The sequence below is a fragment of the Gavia stellata genome, chromosome 6 (genome assembly GCF_030936135.1).
Source record: "Gavia stellata isolate bGavSte3 chromosome 6, bGavSte3.hap2, whole genome shotgun sequence".
NCBI classification, from domain to species: Eukaryota; Metazoa; Chordata; class Aves; order Gaviiformes; family Gaviidae; genus Gavia; species Gavia stellata.
Window position 1 is genome coordinate 45,368,290 of NC_082599.1, and position 17,437 is coordinate 45,385,726.

Sequence of the window (17,437 nt, forward strand, 5' to 3'; positions counted from 1 at the left end):
ATAACTGACAGGTCAGCAAGAGTTTATGAGAATAATGAAGCGAATCGGGGAAGTGTGTCAGGAGAGGGAGGGCGGTGTGCTGCTAACAATCTTCACATTGATCATGGTTTTACTAAGTTTGCTAATTGAGAGTATAAGAGATGTAAGTGTTTGATTAATCAATTGTGGCTGAGTCATTTGCCCAAACGAATTACAGCCTATGGGTTTGCAGTGTGTCAAGTGCTGTGATTGCTCATTGTGTACGGTTGTTACCTGGGAGACCTGCTATTGTTCTGCTGCCCGAACCACCGCAAGCATGCCCGCGTGATGCCTTGTCCTGTGTCCAGATCGCAAGAGATATGGATAATGTTTTAGAATTTCCTTAACTTGGTATCTCTCGCTTGTCTCTAACATATTGCCCCTGTCTTTTCCTTTCTTTCTCTCCTCTTCCTCTCCTTACTAGAGTCAAAGCGTTAGTGATTTTACTTCACTACATAGGAGGATCTCAAACTTAAGAGCAGACTTAAGACCTGTGCACAAACAGCCGCCAGGCCATAAATACTCATGTGATGAGTTGTCCAGTGCTCAAGGAACAGCAGAAGGGAGATCATTACAGCTGGACTACTTCCAAGTGGATTTTAACAAAGCCTTTCATTAATCTGTTTTTCTGTTATCCAGCTAACATGTCAGAAGGTAACTGTCTTCCAGCTGCCCCATAAAAGAGGTCAGTAGCATTACATAACATTGCACAGAGCCTCTCACCGTTTGTATATTGGCATTGTTCTCTATGTTTCCTCTTAGGTATTTGCAGCCACAGAGTCCCACCCAATGCCTGCAGCTGTATGTAACCAAAGGAGAGGCTGTCTAATGCTGAATGTCTGATTCACTTAGTGGGATAGAAAGGAAATAGAATGGAAAGAGGCAAAAGAAGCCAAAATTTTGTTTTGCTCTGTATTATTTATATTGTTTGCTTCCTAGGAAAATAACCATGCAGAGCTCAGTTACAGATTTGTGTAAAAACAAACTAGGCAGAGCTCTTCCAGTCTGGTTGGCATATTTGTTACAATTTGCATCACTTGAGAGCTTAATAAGTGTGGGAATGTGGCCAACCTTTTATCAGGTTGTCATGGAAGAGACTTTAATAATTACAGACAGAAACAAACTGTAACTAACACTGGCAACATAATATTTTGGGAAAGGTTGGAGGGGTGAAACTCAGGCTGAGAATAAAAATAGTGGTTAATGTGTGGCATCTGTTGGAACATATTGAAGCTAGAGAGATTGATTTGTTCCAGAAAACCACCAGCAAACAGCAGCAGACACTGAGTTGTATAACTGAGGCATGTATCACAGAAACACAGTCACATCATGTGAAGTTAGAATATGTTGGCTTTCATATCGCTGAGTAGGAAAGCTCAGCTACAAAAGTCAAAATGTGAGATATGCCATGTACACACAGTGAAGTGACCTGTTAGAATGGGGGAGATAAGAAGGGAATGCATCCAGGGGTGAGAGATTTTAAACAAACGGGTGCTGTGCCAGCAAACCGAGGAATTACACTTTCTAGCCAGCAGTGAGGGAATAAAACAGCAACAAGCAGCTATTGGTTCTGTCTTAGAACTTAAGAGTTTCTTAAACCTCCTGGGTGCTGAATAGCATACTTGGCAATCAGTTGAAAAATGGAATTTTGCTTACAATAGATAAAATATCCATTACATCATTGCTGCCCAGCCTTTTCACTGAAGTAAGCCACCCAGAGGCAATCAAGTTGCCTGCCTCCTGCTGCCATGACTAAGATGCAGCCATTGCCGTCAGGTGACGGATGCATATGCATGAGTCTTCCAACATGTAACACATACAACTGGGACACGTAACTGGGGATTTTCCCCAGGCATGACAGAGATGTCTTGAGTCCTGATCATCCGATTGTGGGTAGTCATGTGCCAAGGGCAAATCTGCTGGCCCCCAGGGGAGAGCAGCAGCGAGTGTGCCACAGCTCTCCAAAACTGCTTATACCTTTGCCGTACTACCTCTCAGGAAAAGAGGTAAGTGGTGGCATTGGGTAATGGTCTGCATTAAGTGCTCTAAGGGCTGGATCTGGTTTGCCAGCCATATGTTGACTGCAGAGCAACATTCAGGCTGGCGAATAACCAAAAGGTCAAATGAATGAGTTCCCACACCTTTGAGCAAACATCCTTAGGGCCCAAATTCTAAGCCATAAGGATGGCAGTGCTTTAGAAAGACAGCTTTAGAAACAGGCTCTAGAGATGGCTTTACGTTGTTACTTCTACTACCTTTGAGCCCCTATAGCAGGCCAGGCAGACCTGCCAACTACCAGAGCTAGTGCCTCTCCAGGAGGCTGCTTCAGCAGATCCTGTGTTTTGGATACCCTGGAAATATCCTCTTTAGACTAAAAGATGAAGACGTACAGCTCAAATGCAAGTTACTGGCCTTGACAGACTTGGTTTACCTAGTCCAAAAAAACTTTGTCAAATTCAGGAACTGGCTGCAGGAATTTAACTTTCAGGAAACACTACAAGAAATGTCAGGGTTTATTTTGCACTGGATACCAAGATAGAGTCCACTCTGGTTTTAAAATCTAGTAATCTCTGTCTTCTGCCATCAGATGGTTCAGCATAGAGCTGAGGGAGGTGTGGAACTGATTTCCTGCCCCACAAAGCTATTAAGCTGAAAAAAAATTCTTCATCTCCAGCAAGGATGGAAAATTATAATGTTTCCAAGAAACTGACAAGATAAAAAAATGCAGGTTAGTTTGAGGTGCAGCATTTGAGTTTGATTATTTCCAAGTATTTTTTGTCAGGATCAACCATTTTCCTAAGGAAAAAGCATAGCACCCCACCCCCCGCCATAAAAAAAGCTCCTCACCCCCATCCACAAAGCCCAAAAAACATTGCCTGTAAAATTAGCAGAAGTTTTTAAACATAAAAGTTGGATCAACTTTCAGACCAGTTTTGTCCTCAAGACAGGGGTTTCAGGGAAAAGTACAGGAATGTCAGAAGCAGAGCTTCTGTTCTGAAAATCAACATTTCCCGTCTAAAAATATTTTGCTGAAGATTTCCAAGCCATTTTAATTCTAAAAAGACCAAAATCAGGAAGGTACATGAGACACTGAATTACAGAATTTCATTGTCACTTGAGGATTCTTCAGCAGAGGTAAACTAAGTTACCCCAAACAGCTGCTCAGAGTGGAACTTCATTTCACTGAAAATGAAACGTTTTATGGAACTAGTTTTCATCCAGAAAGTAGCGCTAAAGAGATGGGCAGACTTTTCCGTATTTTATTGCCTAGCGTCTTGCCCAGAAATCAGTACACACATAAGGTTCAAACTCACATTTTGCCTGATTTAGAATAATCGGAGATGAATCAAACAGAGCAGGACTTGAACTTGGAGCTCCCATACCCCAGACTAGTCCCCTCACTGGTGAGGATTCAGCACTCACATCTCTTGCCGAATTGCAACATTTGAACAGAATTCTGTTTATGCAAAAACATTCAAAAAGTATTAGTTTTCACTCCAGTGTGGAATTGAAATCAAACCTTTAAACCTCAGAATTCCTGCAAAACAGAGTTGTCCTCCAGTCAGCTCAAAGGGCTGCTTTGTGTCTCCGGAGCCTGCGAAATAACTAGATCACAGTCCTGGGTCTGGGCCTGTATTTTGTGACTGTGTGTTTCTGGGGTTTTTTAAGACACTAGGCAAGCTTGTGATACATCAGTGTTGGTATGTTTAACCCGAGTTCTGCCAATATCAAACATATTCTTGCCCTGCTGCATGGCTTTGACTAGCAGTTGAATAGGCAGAAACTTTAGAACTTGCACAAGCAACAAACAGTACTGAAGTAGTTCTGTCAGGACTGGCTGTGCATTTCTGCTGCCCTGTGCATTAAAGTGAGGATCCTAATTTTATTGCCATTGTTTTATTTCTTGTTTCCAAAGTTCAGTGACACCGAAGTTCGATCAAAGGCACCCAATCCAACCTAAAGAATTTGCAGGCAGAGCACTGTTGTGCTTTGAAGCTTCCTGACTGAACAGGGACTGTACAGTGTGTTTCCGTTTTCCTTGGCACCTGAGCCCTATTCCCTAAAGGCTTGGGTAGTGTTAAGGGTTGTGCAGATGGCTGGTGCTTAGTTTAAACCTCGAACAGGAAGCTTTCTTTTAGCTCAACTTCTCTATTGTTATGCTATATTAATAGGCTCTTTTGAAGCTTAAGAAAGGACTGATCTGCCTAAATAACAGTACTGGGTGGGGAAAGTTATTTGGGAGCAAGTCTGCAAAACCTCAAAGGCTGTTTCATTTAACCATTTCCTCACCTGCCTGTGCAGCCAGGTTTTGCTCATTCCAGTGCTCAGAAAGAGGAAGCTGCACTCCCATTTTTTAAATTATGGGGTTTGAGTCATACGTATTTATTTATAAGCAAATGAACATATTTATTCTTAGATTCTTGTAGTCAAGCCAGAAAATGTTGGCTAGCCACTATGCAAACATACAGATATGCTCTGAATTTTGATCCTGCCCTGACTTTGTACACAGATTCAACAGAGAAGTACCCCAACCTTAACTTGTGCTAGAAGGGCTGATTTTGTTCTGCTCGTATCAGCAGTCAAAATCAAAGGCAGTTGCAGAAATGCCTTGCTCAGACCAGCCCTCAGTGCCACCAGCCCTTTGTTGCATCTGTCCCCTTTAATTCTGCTGGCAGGCAGCTCAGTCCCCTTCTTTTAAGCTCGGGGTTCAGCCTTGTCAGTCCTCATACCCAGTTCTCCCTGTTGGGTGCTCATTCTTGCACTTGCCAAGCCTTGAGTGGGACTTGTCTAGTGTCTTAAAAACTGAAAATAAGCACACCCTTCATCCCTGCTCCTTTAGGTGGGGATGTGCAGCTGTATGCTCTTCATGCTCTGCCTCCCTACTTCCTCCACGGGCCAGTGCCAAAGCGGATGTGTCCCTTTGCAGCAGGGTTGCAGGACGATGCAGTGCTTAGGGGAAGTGGCCAAACTGCTCAGCTTCTGCTTTGATTAAAAATTTTTTTCATTCTTTTTCAAGTGACATTTGCAACATCAACAGTTTCTCCCTTCCACCCAGAAATCCCCCTGCACCACAAGCAGAGCTTTCTCTTGTGCAGAAAGAGGAAGAGCCAAGGGGGCTGTGAAGTCTGCTGGAGACTTCTCAGCTGTAGACCAAAATAATACAGCCTGCGCTAGGGCATTATAGGAATGATCAGAGACCCTTAGACAGGTAGCCATAACACTCAAGAAGTGGTGGCTTTGGGTGAGTTTCTTCTCAGTTAGAGCTGAACATGCACCCAACGACCTCCAACTGCTTGGACTCATGGGGAGAAATTTGAAAGAAAAGTAATACATCTTGTTTTTTTCTCCCTCATTTAGAAAGATATTTGTATTTCAAATATCTGGGCTACATATTGCAGGTCTGTGGCAAAGCAAAGGGCTTAAAGGGCTGTAAAGAGGCATGTTCATATTTGTTAAAAAATATACCGTGTGATATACATAATGTATTACTCATTTCCAAGAGCAGAGTCCAAACTTAAAGCATGCTTTTCTGTGGTCAAGAAAAAAAAACAAAACAGAACCCCAAACGTTCATCAAAACTATTTTATCTGATTGCTAGAGATCATTGTTGCATTCATGCAGTTGTGGCCTGCTTGCAGCCATCCCGCAACGTGGTCAGTTCTCCTCCACTGGGGTGTTTCCCAAGTTCTTTATAAAGCAGATTTTCTGAGAGTGAAGAATGCACATGGGAATAAGCAATGCAAATCTTCTGTTTACTGACAGTGACATTGGACGTTCTAAATATATTCCTCCAGTAAGGGCCATAAAAAAACTGGGGTATTTTGCCCCTCTTCAACATGTTGAGAAGCAGAAGGGGTGCCTGTAATCGGTGATGAACTTTTGAGTATTTTTTTAATTTAAAAGTTTAAAAGTTTAAAATTTACTAACATTTTGTTGCCAAGGGAAATCACTTGAGAAGGAGGATTTGTGGTTTGCATAGGTGTGGAAGAAGGGATTGGCGTAAAAGGTTCTTTTGCATAAATGAAGGAAATACATTCTTCGTAGGTGCTAGTGAATGCCACTGACCTGCTCTAGCCGGGAATGTGAGTGCTAGAAAGGCACTTCCTCTTCCTTGAAACCCTGTGAGAGAGGCTAGGATTGAATTACTTGCTCTACATCTGGTTGATGAACCTTTCAAACAGAGGAAGCACATCCTGGTTCAGGATTCAGGCCTTCTTCCAAATAAAGAACAATATACTCTTCAGATGTCCCATCACCTGCCTTTTGAATAGCTGATGGCTCCTGCTGCTTGTCAGCTAACTGTGTTCCCAATGGAAACGTGATTTTATGTGAAATTGGAGGGTCAGAGGTACTGCTTGTTCTCATTGCAAACTCTTTTCCCCCACTCCTTTCAGCATTGCTCACCCTCATTCTGAGAGGCCCAGAGTAGGGGAAACAGAGGTTAGTGGCTAATGTAGTTAGTGGGAACTTCCCCTCAGAACTTATTAAACTTTTCTTTTTCTTATTGACTTATTTGGCCTGACTGAGTCAGTGACATTGCTGTAAGCATCCACCAGAGCGTTGCGCTGCCGACATAAGCCACTTGCTCTGGTTGCAGCTTCAGTTGTTTTAGTCCATTCAGGTTAGACTTTCAGGGCTTCTTCCAATCAATCCTCATGGAAAGATACTATCACTCTGACTCAAAGGAAGAAATAGGCTACTGGAGTACATTTCCATGTGTCCAATCAAATCAGGTTCAGATAAACTCTGACCTCCTTCTTTAATCTGCTTTCAGAATAAAACTGTTCTCTTTTAAACTGCTTGCTTTCCGTAAAAAATACCTCAAACTGAACTAGAAGGGTCACATCTAGAGGTGATAGTGTGGCTTTCGCCTCCAGAATAATGTTCTGTACTATTCCCAGAGCATGTCCCTAGTCTAGAATATGTCTCTTTTGTTCCTCTATTCCCTATCCCTGTATGTTCCACCTAAGAATATGTTAGTGTGTGGACTGCATAAGCTAAGGAGTTTGGATTGAACCGTCAACTGCTTTACAACAGGACAGCCAGTGTACAGCCAGCAAGTAACACACAGAGGATGTTTTCAGTTACATAAATCCATGCAAAAAGTACATGGAGAGTGACAATGCTCAGATGTTTCATACATGATTGATTGTGCCTGCAAGGATTCAAACACCTGTGTACACGCAGGTGTTTGAATTTGTTCTAGCAACACTCTTTCACATACATCAAAGTATGAGAATGAGTTTTGGTTTTCAGATGTGTATTCAGGCATACATATTGTGCCTGACTATTAGCCTGCAGTAGTTGTGTGCGGACCGGCTTCCTGAAGATGTCTTTACATGGATCCCACTGAAATATACTGGTTCTAGAGTGATAACTGAGCAAGTGGGAATTCACATGTTGCATTGCCTATTTCTTTATCAATCCAGTTCTTAGAAAAATTAATGTGCTCTAGTAATTACTCATTAAAGGGGCAGATCTGTCAAGAATACATTGACAGAATAAGTGCAGGAGGCTTTAGCTATTGTATTCAGGAAAGGTTTCATCCATAACGTATTAAGAGCTTGTGAGAACAAAGCTATTAAATAACATTAGGTTCTTGCTCATTCAGTTCTGGCTTTTTATAAAAGAAGCAGACAGGGAAGTTCTGGTAAGTGGAGGCCTATATACAAAACAGCATTTTGAGGTAAGAAAGCAGTGATAATTTTTATTTATTTACTGTCAGCAGAGGAGATCATGTATTGCACTCTGGATAAAAATTATAATTATTGACAGCCTCCTGTATACAAAAAGCTATTATTTAATGTATGCCTTCCTTCTGTTCTTCTTTACAGATGGCCCTCATAAGCCAGAGGAGAAAGATGAAATTTCCAAAGTCACAATCATAAGTCTTGTCCCATTACTGGTGATTTCTGTTGCTGTGATTGTTATCTTTTATGCTTACCGCACTCACAAGAAGAGAAAGCTCAACAAGGCATGGGAGAAGAATGTTAAGCCCAGGAAACATAAGGACTGCAGTGATGTTTGTGCCATTATGTTAGATGATGACCGCTCAGACATCAGCTCTACCTGTGCCAACAACATCAACCACAACACGGAATTGCTGCCCATTGAGTTGGATATTGTTGTTGGCAAAGGAAGGTTTGCTGAAGTGTATAAAGCCAAATTGAAGCAAAACACATCAGAGCAGTATGAAACTGTGGCAGTCAAGATTTTTCCTTATGAAGAATATGCTTCCTGGAAAACTGAGAAAGACATTTTTTCAGATGTAAACCTCAAGCACGAGAACATCCTCCAATTCTTGACAGCAGAGGAGCGTAAGACAGATCTTGGTAAACAGTATTGGTTGATCACTGCCTTCCATGCTAGAGGAAACTTGCAGGAATATCTCACACGGCACATTATCAGCTGGGAGGACCTCTGGAAACTGGGTGGATCCTTGGCCCGAGGGATTGCCCATCTGCATAGTGATCACACACCCTGTGGTCGCCCCAAAACACCTATTGTGCACAGAGACCTAAAGAGTTCCAACATCCTAGTGAAAAATGATTTAACCTGCTGTCTCTGTGACTTTGGGTTATCCCTGAGACTGGACCCTTCTCTGTCTGTGGATGACTTGGCTAACAGTGGGCAGGTAAGTTAAAAGTTTGAAGCCGGGGGGGTGTGTTGTACCAGTTGCTATGTTGGTTCTTGGGGTGAAGAGAGGAAGAATTCTGTGTTGCCATATCTACTTAAAATCTTAAAAAATTAAAGCGACAGTATTTATAAACAAAGAGGCTCTAAACTTAACATTAAAGCAACAGTGAGAAATGTGCAATGAAGGTTTTGTTATGATCAGAGCGCTGCATGTGTATATGATGCAACCATCCTCTTTATACACTTATACTAAGTGTGTATGAGCTTGTTAGCGACTGTGGTGCTGCTGCAATGCACACACACACACATATGACAAGGATGTGCTTCGCATTGTGAGGTTTTGCCACAGTTTTCATGCCTGATGGTATTACAGTTTCGTGTGAGTACCCACTCCTGGTGTACCCCCGCATACGTGAAGTCAGTCTTTTATCTTTGAGAGGTGTAAGCAGATAACTAGCGTGATAGATAATAACTTTAAAAGGCCAAAAATAAACTTGTTTAAGATTATGGCACTTTCTCCAAATGCAAGCAAATGCAAGAATCTCAAATAAAAATAATTGCCCTGCTGTTGCTTTTTCAACTAAGTAACATGGATAATACTCATCTACTTCACAAGGATGCCAGGAGGATGTTTATGAATGCTTCAAAGATAAGATTTTTCAAATAAATCTCTAAATATTGGCTCTTCTAATGAAAACTCTCATATAAATTCAGACCATTTATTAAGTTAATTAATTCATAATTATTTAATTATACATATATTTATATGTATACATGTATTTTTATATTTATATTTTCATACACAGTTCCCATCAAAGCCTGTCCATTTACACTGACTTTTACTTCACATGGAACTAATATTTTGGTTTAGAATGTTTTCAGGGACAGTTCTTCAGTCAGTCATGCTCTGTTGAGTTCATGGGAGCTTTGCTGTTGTTTATCTAATGAAGATCTGTCTTTAAAAGTTTCCTTAGTGAGAGGCAACTGTCCTGATCTCATTTTGAGAGGGTTTATTAACCAGCACCGGGAGTAATGATAACTAAGGAAGCCGTATTTAAAATAATACAAACACCACTCACAATTACGTATCATTTCTCTCCAGCATGCCAGACCTTTTGGAGTTCAGGGAAGTCATACCATATTGTAAGTCGTAAGACTGGTTCCATTTGGACTGAAGTGAAAAACAGAGTGTTCAGCAGTGAAAGGCAGGGGCTCTGAAACTCAACGCCACAGACACTTTGGTTGCTCAAAGACAATCCATATTTTAAGTTGATTTCTTTGGCATTGCTCATAGACACTTGGAAGTAGGAGGGTAGCATTGACACTGCCACTTCCACAGTCCACACTGACACTGATGACAAAGTACAGTGCTGTCCAGAGCAGGTTACTGCTTCGGAATCAGTGTCCTTGGGCACTGGTGTTGAGACCCGCTGTTTTACTTTGTTTAGCTTCATTGAATCTGTTTGAAGGTGACCCAGCTAGTGTTATTCTATTCTGTGACAAGGAGTAAGATGGTGTGAAGTGGCTCCACTTCAACCTCCACTATGTTTCTTCTGGGCGCACAAGCACCACCCACTCAAATTCCCCAACATGCCAACTTCAGTGCTGCAGCTTTTGCTAAAGCGGTCTTGCACTGGAATTTGCCTTATGCATAATTTCTAAACTTTACTCTTTGACTCAAAGCTTTACCACCAGGAGGTCCAGTCTTTGAAGGTATATAATGGAGCTGACCCAAATCTTAAATCAAGGAAACCTCTAGCTTCCTATGAAATAGATAAAAGAGTGTAAGTATTTTACCATTTTTCTGGTCAGCTTTAGTAATATTCAAGGCAAGTTGTTGTGGTTACAAAGCCGTCTTTTTTCCCATCTACCCAGCTACCTTCCGTATAGCCATTATTGACCATACAGTACCAGTGCCCTTGGTGGCTGCCTGGAAACTGTCTTTTTCCCCATTAGAACCTCTGCAGTCTTTTCAGTTTGGCCACCCACGATGGTTAATATTTGCAGACATTACTTAATGTGAGTACATAAATCTGGACCTTTGTCCCATTGTGTTCAAAGGACTGGTAGGTGACAGCAAGACGAGCAGTTCCTCACCTCAGCAGCATCAGCAGCCTCGTAACAGGCAGTCTCCCTAATCAGATAAAGAGGGATATCTACCGCCCTTCTGACTGACACACCTCAGGGCACAAAGCGTCCCTCAACAGCTTGAAAGAAATGTAAGGTCTCCGGTAAAAAAGATCCAAAAGTCACAGAAATTATTAAGTATGACAGGAAGAGAGATGGTCCCTCACTAGAAGTTTTGGGGAAGCAAGAGCTGAAACCAGACTGGTCTTTGCAAAGAGAAAGCATACCCAGACTACAGAGGGGCAACCAACTCTAAATTGCTGGAGTTTAGATACCTGAAATGCCTTTGAGACTCAGGGCTCAGGTTTCCGTGAGATACAGGAAAAGTATCTTTGACCCAAAGACCTAATAATCTAAATGCAGATAAAAGGACACAAGCAGAGTGGACCACATGATAAATCCTAAGCAGGATGGAAATGGAATTGATTTGATACCATTCTTCAAGTCATTTTAAATTTTCTCTGCATTTCCCACTGTACTTTTTAGTTATAGGGCATGATCCTCCATTGTCCAGCAATGCTGCAGAATAATTTTCACTGTGGCTAAAACTGTGAAATGCCAGACCAGAACAGCACTTTGTGACAATGTTAAGAATCTGTATTTAGGCACCATTAAGTCTTGTTAAAATCAGCAGGATATGGGGGTGTGGGACTGTGGGCCATAGCGTACAGGTAACCCTTCTTAAGCTTTGGACAGGATCTGCTTGCGGAAGAAGTTGTGTGTTGGGGAATGAATGGGGGGTAGAAACAGCCTCTGCTGCAGAGTTTCCATACGTTCATGTTCTGTAGGGGAGGGAGATGCTGGCCAACTCAGTGGTGTTGAGACATGATTGTCCCAAGTACCCATTCAGCGTATGGCTGTTGCTCACATGCTTGTCCTTAAATTTGTCACGGAGTCCACGTAATAGGGAATTTAACTCTGGGACTGATTGCATAGGGTTTTTTCTGTCCTCTGTTTATAAAGACTTTGATCCTACAACCTTTTGGATATTTTTGACATAGAAATTCTCTGCTGTTGCAGTGTTCCATGACAAAGCTATGTCCTTGATCTTTCCTGCTGTTTTCTTACAGTGCATTGTACTTTTTGTGGAACATCTTCCCATCTGCCCTGAGCCTGGGGTGACAAGATGTGTTTACAGAAGCTTGTAAAATGGATCTTGTAGGGCTCTCTCAGGAACTGTACATTTACTATGTGGCTGCCTGCAATTGCAGACCCAGTAACTGAAATGATCTTTTGCAGTCCTGCTTGCCGCTGGGCTCTGGAGTGATTGCTGTAGTGCAGTCTACAAATAGCTCATTTGAATCACAGGTCCTATGGCATCACCCACTTGTGCTTGTTCATCTTTGTGATTACCCAGTCTCCAATTTGAAGCTATCTTTGCCTGACCTTATTTGCCTGAACTTACTATGTTTGCAGTTTTTCAAGGGGGATAAATCTTTTATACCTACCCTGTAAAGAGTTTGTCATTTGAGAGCAACAGTTGAGTGATCCAAAAATTCTTCCTTAAATCCTTTCTTGTAATAAAAACAGACATTTAAACTTTGCCTTCTGTAATGCAAGGTCATAATCTAGATGTCAGGAAAGCTGCTAAACTCATTGCTGAAAATTGCTCAGTATGAATAAAGTTCATGAGAACGGCTTTTCAAACAAAGGACCGATTTTTGGTTTCAATTCAAATGTGTGCTTCTGCATTCAGTATTTGTGTATTTGCTTTCTTCTGCCAGGCCTGCATTTACCACTTTCCTTTTAAGCCTACCATGAAAAGAAACAGCTAACACTGTAATACGCAACGCAGAAGAATACAATGTGTTTCTTGCTCATCCGAAAGACACTCAATCAGCGGCAATTGCTTCAGGCCCAAAGTGCAGAGTTTATCTGTGAACAGTCAAAGAGTGAGAAAGCTTGTCAGTGTCAAAATTATTTTCTTAAGGAACTAAAAAGGGCTTCTTTTTTTTTTCTTTACCAAGGGTGGTGCAACTAAGTTGGTAGTCAGGACAATGCCAGATTCCCCTGGCAGCAGAAAATACGACCTGTGCCAAGTATGGCCTGAATTTTTGGATACATGTCAAATGGCACTGTTTCTGTGAAAGCTGAAGTTAAATCACAGCAGAATCCAAAACACGAACTGCAGTTGCACCTCCTGAGCTCTCCCTGATCTCCTCTCCTGTAGGTTGGCACAGCAAGGTACATGGCCCCTGAGGTTCTAGAGTCCAGGATGAACCTGGAGAACGTGGAGTCCTTCAAACAAACAGATGTGTACTCCATGGCTTTGGTCCTCTGGGAAATGACATCTCGCTGTAATGGCGTTGGAGGTAAGTGCCATCAGTTTTCTTCTCTCTAAAAGTATGTTTGGACAGACGTGCTCTTGTGGTTGTCTGGGGAGGGGATGATTCTTTTTAACTCTCACCAATTGTTCTAGTATACCCGGCTGCTGTAAATTAACAGGCCTTTGGTAATATGAGATGCACATGTGCATCTGCAGGCTTGAAGGGCAAGTACCTGAGAGCATTAGAAAACTGGTTCTGGATTGGTGTAAGGATAAATCTGCTGTTAGGTAGACCACTTTTAAAGCTAATTGATGTCTGTTTTTTCCTATAACATCTTGAGTAGCCATGGATTGACTCAGTCTGGTTGACCTCACCCAAAATAGTTGGAAGCATAAGGCAATTTGAAATATTAAGACCAAGAAGTGATAACTGCCTCCCATTTACTTTCATGGAATGCTAATTCTGAAACCTAATGAGGGCCAGTTAAGTGTCACATTTACTAATTGATCATTTCAGTAAGAGCCATCATAGTGATACAGAAACCTTCCTGTACTCCCAAAATCCCCAGCTGCTGCTCATCATTTTTTGTGATGTTGCAAGAGATCATCCATATGAGAAATCGAGAGATGTTTGTTGTATGAAGTGCAGTAACAAAATAAAAATGATTGGAACTGACTATCAGAACAGCTCCAGGAAGAGCTGCTGTGCTTGTTCATATTCAGAGTTTGTTCACTGAAACAAAATCTCCATTTCTGCTTTGCCTAAAGCTGCCCCAGAATTCCCAGCGTGCAGCATTGGTATGTGCTAGAAATCAGAAAAGTTATTGTTGATATCTGCATTACATATTGCCATGTTTGAAGATTTTCACCTTACTTCAGGGACTAAAATGAGACTAAGTTACATATAAAATTCTTCATTCTGCTGGTATTGTCTAACATTCATTCTAACAAAAACTGCTGCACACTCCAGGGCTCTTACAGGCAGTCTAAGGAGTGGGGCTGTAGAAGGTAATACTAATGTGGATAGGTATGCGACTATGATTTGATTTGTTACCCTTCTTCCAAAACCACAGAGGCTCCCTTTTCATCGGACTAGGCACAGTTGCATCTCAAAGGGCTGCCACAGACACAGGACAATCTTCCAGGCTAGAGCACTACAGCATGGGGAACATAGTGTACAAGAGGGAAACCAATGTCCCATGGGAAGATGTGCATAGCTGCTCCTTGTTTCTCTACTAACATCCGTGGGATACCACAAGGATGTCCATGGAGGTGTCTGAAGCCACTCTGCACAGAGGCTGTGTGGCTGCATCATGGTGTCCATGTGCAGGCGGGAGGAATACCTCCACCTCAGTCTCCTCCTATGTCTGACCAACATTTGGTCTTGCTGGATGGGCTGGACTGTGGGCAACAGATTTGCCCCTGTTTGCACCCTGCCAGGCAAGCTACAAAGTGAGTATGTGTGCAAACAGCTAATGCTAGCATAAAAGCATGAAAAAAAATTACTTTCTAGTCAAACATTTCAGGGAAAAAAACATTTGATGCGTCAGGAACTGAACGTCAGTCTGGCATATTCCAAGGCAAACCGATCCACATTTAACTGTCGTGGTCATGCCTGTTTCTAAACGCATTGGCAAAACCTCAGCCTTTTATTAGCACTTTGTAAATGTGGCTGAGGAGATTTAAAATCCAAGAAAAAGAATCTTTGCCCTGTCTCTTGAGCTCTCTCTGTTTCCTGCATTTTGGAACTCACCTTATTAATATAAATATGAGCTGTTCACTGTGAAGTCTTTTATCTTTGCTGGTGCCTGAGTCCCTTCCTGTTCATACTTGCTGAGTACAGCGAAATGGAGATTGTGGCAAAAGGAAACCTTATTGCTGCTGTTCTCAGAAGGCAACTGCCTAAAAGAGGATATAAGGGGAGTTTCATAAGGACAAAAAATCACCAGCATGTTTAGCTAGAAGAGGCTGACCCATTATAACCTTGAGTAGAAAAACTGAAGTCATTTCGGGAAAAGGAAAGATTTCACTGGCCCAGCATCCCCTTTGCTTTCAAGGTGGAGCTTAAGCCCCACCCACATCCTGATTTTCCCTATTCATTTCATCCCTTTGTCATCCTCATATCCAGAAACACATTTCTTGAACTTTGTTTCCCTATTTCAGTCATCTTTCCAGGGTCTGAAGTCCCCAGCAAAACCACAGGAGTACTCAGGCAGATCTGTAGGGGGTGGAACTTGGGCTTAGTGTCTCCATCCAGAACAGTTAAATACAACTCCCAGGATGTAGCTCCCTTAACTTGTCACTGGTACTGAGCTGTAGCAGCATGGCACCGTTTCCCTCATTTCCTTCTTAGATTTTCCCCTGGTTCATGCAGTCTGGTTATCTTTGCAACCAGCTGGTGAAATACTCTTACAGTGATTCACAACTACAGCTCCCCCTCTGCTTTCTCTCTCCATCTGTCACTTGTGCGACTCTCTTCTCTCCTCACAGGCTTCCTGAGGAGCTGCCTCCGCTCCCGCAAACCCCTCTTTTCTTCCTAAACTGCTAGGCACTGAGAGAAGTCATCTCATGCATAAGCCAGAGTAGGCTGACCTGATTGCAGCCCGCCTTTCCAAAGAAGCCTAAAAGATGTAGGCACCGTCTTTGCAGGGCAGGCTTGACTGTGGTGTCAGCTCCCTGTGGCTAGAGAAACCTGTGGCAGTTTAGAGGGCAGGAGTGGCAGTCTCAGCTGAGGCAGTGGCACTGGCAACTTTCATTAGGGAGGGAAGCGTGGGGGGGGGCTAATTGCCTTTCAGCCATGCAGAGGTACAGTGGCTTACTTCTTTTACAAAGGGAGCTCTCAGGATTCGTTTGTCAGCATGCAGGTGTTCGGTGAGTATGGGAGACGATGGAGGCAGGTCCTTTCACTACAGCAGCTTTGTCAAACACAGTCTCCACGCTATGCCAGGCCTTTTCAGTCAGCAGACGTTTAAACAAAAATACCCAGCAGCATAATCCATACTGTGAAGCTGCTGTAGTAAATAAGCAGGTGGGGATCAGCTTTCGAGAAAGGCTGTGCTGTTCATTGTTACTTTGTTGTGCTAAATATGGAGAAGCAGAAATGGGGCACAAGGGAAAGGTAGACAGAGGCAAAGATCAAGTTTGACTGATTTTTCACCGGAGTATAATTTAAGAGGCATATTTAGAAACTCAGCAATACTACTTTGGGGAGAACTTCAACTGCTCCACGCTGCTGTTAACTTGGTATTTCATTCAGCGCAACAGCTGTGCACCAGATGCTGCACGTTGCAAGAAATATAATTTTCATCTCAACCACTTGCTTTCAGAGAGACACAGCTTTGGCGACTGAAGCAAGTGTAATTTCTCTGACAGCCTCCTAGAAAGAAAAGAAAACCATCTGTTTTGTATCGGAGCTGCTATGGGTGGGGGACTGTTGGGGTTGGCAGGGGAGAAGGAGAGGAAAGGGAACTTCTGGATACATTGGGCTGGTGAAGAGGGAGAAGAGAAACCCCTCAGAAAATGGCGACGTTGCTCGTGCAGTATTGTACTGCCTGGAGTGGTGGCTGGCTTCGGTATAGCAGCAGGGCTTTGTTTGAAATGGCAGCCTTGCTTTACCAGAGCTGTGTTTAATGTGGATAAAATCACTGATTAATCTTATGCTTACTTGGAAAGAGTCAGCCAAGAGCCACAGTTTGGTAACTAAACATTTGTTCATCCTGTACCTCATAAAATGCTCAGCTTTCATCATACTGACATGGAGAGGTGACAGCTTCTGATGGCATGGAGCATTTTGATAGCCTGTGGTGGCATATAAGCCCGAGCTGGTACATCCACACAGTGCAGCATCACCCCATGACAGTAACTCATGTCCTAGAAATTCTCTAAGTGTCACCATAGTACTACATGTAAGGTAGCAAGTGCTGTCTGTCAACAAGCCCAGGTAGCAGTAGATAAGATCACTGCACTACACTCCATGTTGGGCGCTGATATACTCTGTGTTCCTCTACTTTCCCACCTCAGGATCCAGCACACAGTGACTAAGCAGCCTGTAACCATACACTGATGGCTGAGCTCGTGCACTCCCAAACCTTTGGAAGAGTGGCTGTGTCTTTGATCATCAGATGTGAAGTCACTTAAAACATGTCTGTGCAAGGGAAATTGCACAGTGAGTTCACCCATCCCAACGCACCCTCACCCTTCACAGCTAGCATGCGAATTCTGAAGGAGTAGAACGGGGAAGCCTAGGGAAAATGTGAAGCAAGCATTTCACAGCTCCTTAAACCTGGCCATGAAATGGCTTTTGAGCCTTTGCTTTATGCATTATTATCCCTTTGTGCAACAGCTAAGTAGAGCCACCACGCAAATTCCTCTAGCATGAAGAAAGACACA

General features: G+C 42.7%; 1 protein-coding gene across 1 annotated transcript in view; it reads left to right on the top strand.

Moving 5' to 3' along the window:
- Nucleotides 1-17,437, top strand: part of TGFBR2 (transforming growth factor beta receptor 2) — a 60,447-nt gene that overhangs the window by 33,986 nt on the left and 9,024 nt on the right. Inside the window, exons 4-5 of the mRNA XM_059818506.1 lie at nt 7,854-8,653; nt 12,953-13,094. Of these exons, the coding sequence (XP_059674489.1) occupies nt 7,854-8,653; nt 12,953-13,094 (942 nt within the window). The remainder of the gene's footprint in view (nt 1-7,853; nt 8,654-12,952; nt 13,095-17,437) is intronic.